The 9,076-nt window shown below is 50.9% G+C and overlaps 1 protein-coding gene across 1 annotated transcript in view; it reads right to left on the minus strand.

Annotated features, from left to right (window-relative positions):
• Positions 1-702, minus strand: part of LOC122923973 (integrin alpha-L-like) — a gene marked incomplete at its 3' end in the record, with an annotated part of 51,072 nt that extends 50,370 nt beyond the window's left edge. Inside the window, exon 1 of the mRNA XM_044274876.1 lies at positions 513-702. Within this exon, the coding sequence (XP_044130811.1) occupies positions 513-702 (190 nt within the window). The remainder of the gene's footprint in view (positions 1-512) is intronic.
• Between the last annotated feature and the right edge of the window lie 8,374 nt (positions 703-9,076).

The following is a 9,076-nucleotide window of genomic DNA, read 5'->3' on the forward strand; positions in this document are numbered from 1 at the left end:
GCTGCTACAATCTTTTTTCTGAAGTCCTCTGACAGCTCTTTTGCTCTCACCATGGTGCTCACTCTCACTTCAACAGTCAGGAGCACACCAAACTAAATGTCTGAGGTTTAAATAGGGCAAGCCTCATTCAACATGCAGAGTAACGATCTACTAATTATGTGCACCTGGTGTGATATACCTGTGTGAGATCTGAGCCAATTTAAGAGGGAATACATGTGAGGGTGTCCTATCTTTTTCCTCAGTTAGAATAGGCATTTTTGTAGAATGACATTTACAGAAGATCTTGAAAAGACTTTTCTTCAGTTTTCTTTGTTTAGTCGGATTACTTTAATCTCTCTGTATTGTTGAAATGGAGATGAAATAACCTTTTATTAAAAATGTTACAAAAAACCACATGCTTTCAAAGGGTGTCCTAATTTTTTCACATGACTGTACACTGCTTTACATTGAAGCACACCCCACTTTCACTGCATGCACACACAAGTACACCTCCGCCGCACATAACCACTTACCTGGCAGTGTGATGTTGACACAGTTATTCCTAATGTCACAGGCACACAGAATGTTGGATCCTGGATCTCCAATAAGCAATCTGGAAAGAGTGAACTTAAGTGAGAATGGAACAAAACTGAGAGAAGGAAACTGCTGGTGTGTTAAGCCCCATTGAGTGCTGGAGGGCTGTTCATCAAGGTCCTCTTCCATGTGTCAGCCCCCATACACCTTGTGACATTGTGCTATATTAAAAAGGAACTATTGCTAAAAAAAAGCTACTAAAGTGCTGAAAACCCCACAGATCACTGAAACAAAGAGGAAGACTGTGCCAAGCACTTTATTCTCCTCTCCTCAGATGTTGCAGGTTGTGAGATCAGAGAAAGACAAATATAATGCTAAGCGGCGCCTACTTCTCTGAGAAGAGGTGGACAATGTATTCCCTGACAGGAGGAGGAGGAGAACAGTCAGACAATGTATTCACTGACAGGAGGAGTAGGAGAACAGGCAGACAATGTATTCACTGACAGGAGGATGGAGGAGAACAGGCAGACAATGTATTCACTGACAGGAGGAGGAGAACAGGCAGACAATGTATTCACTGACAGGAGTAGGAGAACAGGCAGACAATGTATTCCCTGACAGGAGGAGGAGGAGAACAGTCAGACAATGTATTCACTGACAGGAGGAGTAGGAGAACAGGCAGACAATGTATTCACTGACAGGAGGATGGAGGAGAACAGGCAGACAATGTATTCACTGACAGGAGGAGGAGAACAGGCAGACAATGTATTCACTGACAGGAGTAGGAGAACAGGCAGACAATGTATTCACTGACAGGAGGAGGAGGAGAACAGGCAGACAATGTATTCACTGACAGGAGGAGTAGGAGAACAGGCAGACAATGTATTCACTGACAGGAGGAGTAGGAGAACAGGCAGACAATGTATTCACTGACAGGAGGATGGAGGAGAACAGGCAGACAATGTATTCACTGACAGGAGGAGGAGGAGAACAGGCAGACAATGTATTCACTGACAGGAGGAGGAGGAGAACAGGCGGACAATGTATTCACTGACAGGAGGAGTAGGAGAACAGGCAGACAATGTATTCACTGACAGGAGGAGGAGGAGAACAGGCAGACAATGTATTCACTGACAGGAGGAGTAGGAGAACAGGCAGACAATGTATTCACTGACAGGAGGATGGAGGAGAACAGGCAGACAATGTATTCACTGACAGGAGGAGGAGGAGAACAGTCAGACAATGTATTCACTGACAGGAGGAGTAGGAGAACAGGCAGACAATGTATTCACTGACAGGAGGAGGAGGAGAACAGTCAGACAATGTATTCACTGACAGGAGGAGTAGGAGAACAGGCAGACAATGTATTCACTGACAGGAGGAGTAGGAGAACAGGCGGACAATGTATTCACTGACAGGAGGAGGAGGAGGAGAACAGGCAGACAATGTATTCACTGACAGGAGGAGTAGGAGAACAGGCGGACAATGTATTCACTGACAGGAGGAGGAGGAGAACAGGCAGACAATGTATTCACTGACAGGAGGAGGAGGAGAACAGGCAGACAATGTATTCACTGACAGGAGGAGGAGGAGAACAGTCAGACAATGTATTCACTGACAGGAGGAGGAGGAGAACAGGCAGACAATGTATTCACTGACAGGAGGATGGAGGAGGAGAACAGGCAGACAATGTATTCACTGACAGGAGGAGGAGGAGAACAGGCAGACAATGTATTCACTGACAGGAGGATGGAGGAGGAGAACAGGCAGACAATGTATTCACTGACAGGAGGAGGAGGGGAACAGGCAGACAATGTATTCCCTGACAGGAGGAGGAGAACAGGCAGACAATGTATTCACTGACAGGAGGAGGAGGAGGAGGAGAACAGGCGGACAATGTATTCACTGACAGGAGGATGGAGGAGGAGAACAGGCAGACAATGTATTCACTGACAGGAGGATGGAGGAGAACAGGCAGACAATGTATTCACTGACAGGAGGATGGAGGAGAACAGGCGGACAATGTATTCACTGACAGGAGGAGGAGGAGAACAGGCAGACAATGTATTCACTGACAGGAGGAGGAGGAGGAGAACAGGCAGACAATGTATTCACTGACAGGAGGAGGAGGAGGAGAACAGGCAGACAATGTATTCACTGACAGGAGGAGGAGGAGGAGGAGAACAGGCAGACAATGTATTCCCTGACAGGAGGAGTAGGAGAACAGGCGGACAATGTATTCACTGACAGGAGGAATACATTGTCCTGAGAGATAATTGGATTGTCTTCGGTCGTCTCCCAGGTAGAGAGGAGGAAACCATGATGCATTGTGGGGATAGGTTGTATCTGTCCTGTGTCGCAGTCTCCCTTCTGGTCCTCTAGGGGGCGGGAACGATTGGTTGCTGTACTTGCATTGTGTGTGTTGTGAATTACTGATTGGTTTGGTTGGATTTCAAAACCCTGTGGGCAGTACTATGTTTGTTTTTTATCAATAAAAGAGGCTGTACTTGAAGTACAGTCAGACCACTGCTAGACCCTCAAGACGGAGCCTTGTCTCGTTATTGGGGGGATTCCCTGTATGCTGTTGGAGACTGATTGCCAGGAGTGTAAGCTGACGGATACGCTTTTCCTGTTAGTCTGCTGACAGCTATTTGTGAGGTTCCAGTTTGGAGTGCTATTTTGTATCCAGTTCGGGAGGTTGGTGTTCTGCAGTAGCTGTGCCTGTCTCTCGGAAAGGGGATATCGCCTGAACGGATTTTAACCCCTTGTCTGCTGAAACGGGTCCGTTACACTCCATAACAGTGCCATCGACAAGTGCCCCATAACAGTGCCATCCACAGATCCCCCATAACAGTGCCATCCACAGATGCCCCCATAACAGTGCCATCCACAGATGCCCCATAACAGTGCCATCCACAGATGCCCCATAACAGTGCCATCCACAGATGCCCCATAACAGTGCCATCCACAGATCCCCCATAACAGTGCCATCCACAGATGCCCCCATAACAGTGCCATCCACAGGTCCCCCATAACAGTGCCATCGACAAGTGCCCCCATAACAGTGCCATCGACAAGTGCCCCCATAACAGTGCCATCCACAGATGCCCCCATAACAGTGCCATCCACAGACCACCATTAGTTCAAAACCCACCAAAAGCACATCTTTTGGTTCAAAATATTTTTTTCTTATTTTCCACCTCAAAAGCGTCTTATAGGGCGAAAACTACGGTATATGTTGTCAGTATTTACTGGGAGATAGGACAGCCAGGTGGGACGTGTAGCTTCTTCGGTAAACTCACTCTAGTAGCATATAATAGTACAGAAAACCCCAGCGGGCGATTTACCCCTATAACAATGGAGTAACCACACAACAGGCAGAGATGCGAGAGGAAAACAGAATACGCGCTGGGACTGACAAACGTTAGAGTTGGTCCCTTCAGAAAAGTTATTTTGTGGATTTTTAACTCTTTTTCCACTTCCTACATTTGAGGATATTCTGTCCTAATGTGAATAAGACCAAAAAGTCAGTATATTAGAGACGTCCCTGACTCTGTGCTGTATGAAGTCAGTTTGATCCAGATAGTGAATGACGAGGAGATGGAGAAGTGAACATGTGCAGGAGCACCGCAGTAATGAATGCTGTGAGAACAGTGTGGCACCAGACTGGCCAGAGACCCTACAGGGGAATTTCCTGGTGGGCCGGAGTCCTCTTTACATGATGAGCGCTCAGCAGTAATGAATGCTGTGAGAACAGTGTGGCACCAGACTGGCCAGAGACCCTACAGGGGAATTTCCTGGTGGGCCGGAGTCCTCTTTACATGATGAGCGCTCAGCAGTAATGAATGCTGTGAGAACAGTGTGGCACCAGACTGGCCAGAGACCCTACAGGGGAATTTCCTGGTGGGCCGGAGTCCTCTTTACATGATGAGCGCTCAGCAGTAATGAATGCTGTGAGAACAGTGTGGCACCAGACTGGCCAGAGACCCTACAGGGGAATTTCCTGGTGGGCCGGAGTCCTCTTTACATGATGAGCGCTCAGCAGTAATGAATGCTGTGAGAACAGTGTGGCACCAGACTGGCCAGAGACCCTACAGGGGAATTTCCTGGTGGGCCGGAGTCCTCTTTACATGATGAGCGCTCAGCAGTAATGAATGCTGTGAGAACAGTGTGGCACCAGACTGGCCAGAGACCCTACAGGGGAATTTCCTGGTGGGCCGGAGTCCTCTTTACATGATGAGCGCTCAGCAGTAATGAATGCTGTGAGAACAGTGTGGCACCAGACTGGCCAGAGACCCTACAGGGGAATTTCCTGGTGGGCCGGAGTCCTCTTTACATGATGAGCGCTCAGCAGTAATGAATGCTGTGAGAACAGTGTGGCACCAGACTGGCCAGAGACCCTACAGGGGAATTTCCTGGTGGGCCGGAGTCCTCTTTACATGATGAGCGCTCAGCAGTAATGAATGCTGTGAGAACAGTGTGGCACCAGACTGGCCAGAGACCCTACAGGGGAATTTCCTGGTGGGCCGGAGTCCTCTTTACATGATGAGCGCTCAGCAGTAATGAATGCTGTGAGAACAGTGTGGCACCAGACTGGCCAGAGACCCTACAGGGGAATTTCCTGGTGGGCCGGAGTCCTCTTTACATGATGAGCGCTCAGCAGTAATGAATGCTGTGAGAACAGTGTGGCACCAGACTGGCCAGAGACCCTACAGGGGAATTTCCTGGTGGGCCGGAGTCCTCTTTACATGATGAGCGCTCAGCAGTAATGAATGCTGTGAGAACAGTGTGGCACCAGACTGGCCAGAGACCCTACAGGGGAATTTCCTGGTGGGCCGGAGTCCTCTTTACATGATGAGCGCTCAGCAGTAATGAATGCTGTGAGAACAGTGTGGCACCAGACTGGCCAGAGACCCTACAGGGGAATTTCCTGGTGGGCCGGAGTCCTCTTTACATGATGAGCGCTCAGCAGTAATGAATGCTGTGAGAACAGTGTGGCACCAGACTGGCCAGAGACCCTACAGGGGAATTTCCTGGTGGGCCGGAGTCCTCTTTACATGATGAGCGCTCAGCAGTAATGAATGCTGTGAGAACAGTGTGGCACCAGACTGGCCAGAGACCCTACAGGGGAATTTCCTGGTGGGCCGGAGTCCTCTTTACATGATGAGCGCTCAGCAGTAATGAATGCTGTGAGAACAGTGTGGCACCAGACTGGCCAGAGACCCTACAGGGGAATTTCCTGGTGGGCCGGAGTCCTCTTTACATGATGAGCGCTCAGCAGTAATGAATGCTGTGAGAACAGTGTGGCACCAGACTGGCCAGAGACCCTACAGGGGAATTTCCTGGTGGGCCGGAGTCCTCTTTACATGATGAGCGCTCAGCAGTAATGAATGCTGTGAGAACAGTGTGGCACCAGACTGGCCAGAGACCCTACAGGGGAATTTCCTGGTGGGCCGGAGTCCTCTTTACATGATGAGCGCTCAGCAGTAATGAATGCTGTGAGAACAGTGTGGCACCAGACTGGCCAGAGACCCTACAGGGGAATTTCCTGGTGGGCCGGAGTCCTCTTTACATGATGAGCGCTCAGCAGTAATGAATGCTGTGAGAACAGTGTGGCACCAGACTGGCCAGAGACCCTACAGGGGAATTTCCTGGTGGGCCGGAGTCCTCTTTACATGATGAGCGCTCAGCAGTAATGAATGCTGTGAGAACAGTGTGGCACCAGACTGGCCAGAGACCCTACAGGGGAATTTCCTGGTGGGCCGGAGTCCTCTTTACATGATGAGCGCTCAGCAGTAATGAATGCTGTGAGAACAGTGTGGCACCAGACTGGCCAGAGACCCTACAGGGGAATTTCCTGGTGGGCCGGAGTCCTCTTTACATGATGAGCGCTCAGCAGTAATGAATGCTGTGAGAACAGTGTGGCACCAGACTGGCCAGAGACCCTACAGGGGAATTTCCTGGTGGGCCGGAGTCCTCTTTACATGATGAGCGCTCAGCAGTAATGAATGCTGTGAGAACAGTGTGGCACCAGACTGGCCAGAGACCCTACAGGGGAATTTCCTGGTGGGCCGGAGTCCTCTTTACATGATGAGCGCTCAGCAGTAATGAATGCTGTGAGAACAGTGTGGCACCAGACTGGCCAGAGACCCTACAGGGGAATTTCCTGGTGGGCCGGAGTCCTCTTTACATGATGAGCGCTCAGCAGTAATGAATGCTGTGAGAACAGTGTGGCACCAGACTGGCCAGAGACCCTACAGGGGAATTTCCTGGTGGGCCGGAGTCCTCTTTACATGATGAGCGCTCAGCAGTAATGAATGCTGTGAGAACAGTGTGGCACCAGACTGGCCAGAGACCCTACAGGGGAATTTCCTGGTGGGCCGGAGTCCTCTTTACATGATGAGCGCTCAGCAGTAATGAATGCTGTGAGAACAGTGTGGCACCAGACTGGCCAGAGACCCTACAGGGGAATTTCCTGGTGGGCCGGAGTCCTCTTTACATGATGAGCGCTCAGCAGTAATGAATGCTGTGAGAACAGTGTGGCACCAGACTGGCCAGAGACCCTACAGGGGAATTTCCTGGTGGGCCGGAGTCCTCTTTACATGATGAGCGCTCAGCAGTAATGAATGCTGTGAGAACAGTGTGGCACCAGACTGGCCAGAGACCCTACAGGGGAATTTCCTGGTGGGCCGGAGTCCTCTTTACATGATGAGCGCTCAGCAGTAATGAATGCTGTGAGAACAGTGTGGCACCAGACTGGCCAGAGACCCTACAGGGGAATTTCCTGGTGGGCCGGAGTCCTCTTTACATGATGAGCGCTCAGCAGTAATGAATGCTGTGAGAACAGTGTGGCACCAGACTGGCCAGAGACCCTACAGGGGAATTTCCTGGTGGGCCGGAGTCCTCTTTACATGATGAGCGCTCAGCAGTAATGAATGCTGTGAGAACAGTGTGGCACCAGACTGGCCAGAGACCCTACAGGGGAATTTCCTGGTGGGCCGGAGTCCTCTTTACATGATGAGCGCTCAGCAGTAATGAATGCTGTGAGAACAGTGTGGCACCAGACTGGCCAGAGACCCTACAGGGGAATTTCCTGGTGGGCCGGAGTCCTCTTTACATGATGAGCGCTCAGCAGTAATGAATGCTGTGAGAACAGTGTGGCACCAGACTGGCCAGAGACCCTACAGGGGAATTTCCTGGTGGGCCGGAGTCCTCTTTACATGATGAGCGCTCAGCAGTAATGAATGCTGTGAGAACAGTGTGGCACCAGACTGGCCAGAGACCCTACAGGGGAATTTCCTGGTGGGCCGGAGTCCTCTTTACATGATGAGCGCTCAGCAGTAATGAATGCTGTGAGAACAGTGTGGCACCAGACTGGCCAGAGACCCTACAGGGGAATTTCCTGGTGGGCCGGAGTCCTCTTTACATGATGAGCGCTCAGCAGTAATGAATGCTGTGAGAACAGTGTGGCACCAGACTGGCCAGAGACCCTACAGGGGAATTTCCTGGTGGGCCGGAGTCCTCTTTACATGATGAGCGCTCAGCAGTAATGAATGCTGTGAGAACAGTGTGGCACCAGACTGGCCAGAGACCCTACAGGGGAATTTCCTGGTGGGCCGGAGTCCTCTTTACATGATGAGCGCTCAGCAGTAATGAATGCTGTGAGAACAGTGTGGCACCAGACTGGCCAGAGACCCTACAGGGGAATTTCCTGGTGGGCCGGAGTCCTCTTTACATGATGAGCGCTCAGCAGTAATGAATGCTGTGAGAACAGTGTGGCACCAGACTGGCCAGAGACCCTACAGGGGAATTTCCTGGTGGGCCGGAGTCCTCTTTACATGATGAGCGCTCAGCAGTAATGAATGCTGTGAGAACAGTGTGGCACCAGACTGGCCAGAGACCCTACAGGGGAATTTCCTGGTGGGCCGGAGTCCTCTTTACATGATGAGCGCTCAGCAGTAATGAATGCTGTGAGAACAGTGTGGCACCAGACTGGCCAGAGACCCTACAGGGGAATTTCCTGGTGGGCCGGAGTCCTCTTTACATGATGAGCGCTCAGCAGTAATGAATGCTGTGAGAACAGTGTGGCACCAGACTGGCCAGAGACCCTACAGGGGAATTTCCTGGTGGGCCGGAGTCCTCTTTACATGATGAGCGCTCAGCAGTAATGAATGCTGTGAGAACAGTGTGGCACCAGACTGGCCAGAGACCCTACAGGGGAATTTCCTGGTGGGCCGGAGTCCTCTTTACATGATGAGCGCTCAGCAGTAATGAATGCTGTGAGAACAGTGTGGCACCAGACTGGCCAGAGACCCTACAGGGGAATTTCCTGGTGGGCCGGAGTCCTCTTTACATGATGAGCGCTCAGCAGTAATGAATGCTGTGAGAACAGTGTGGCACCAGACTGGCCAGAGACCCTACAGGGGAATTTCCTGGTGGGCCGGAGTCCTCTTTACATGATGAGCGCTCAGCAGTAATGAATGCTGTGAGAACAGTGTGGCACCAGACTGGCCAGAGACCCTACAGGGGAATTTCCTGGTGGGCCGGAGTCCTCTTTACATGA

The sequence above is a fragment of the Bufo gargarizans genome, unplaced genomic scaffold (genome assembly GCF_014858855.1).
Source record: "Bufo gargarizans isolate SCDJY-AF-19 unplaced genomic scaffold, ASM1485885v1 original_scaffold_2108_pilon, whole genome shotgun sequence".
NCBI lineage: Eukaryota > Metazoa > Chordata > Amphibia > Anura > Bufonidae > Bufo > Bufo gargarizans.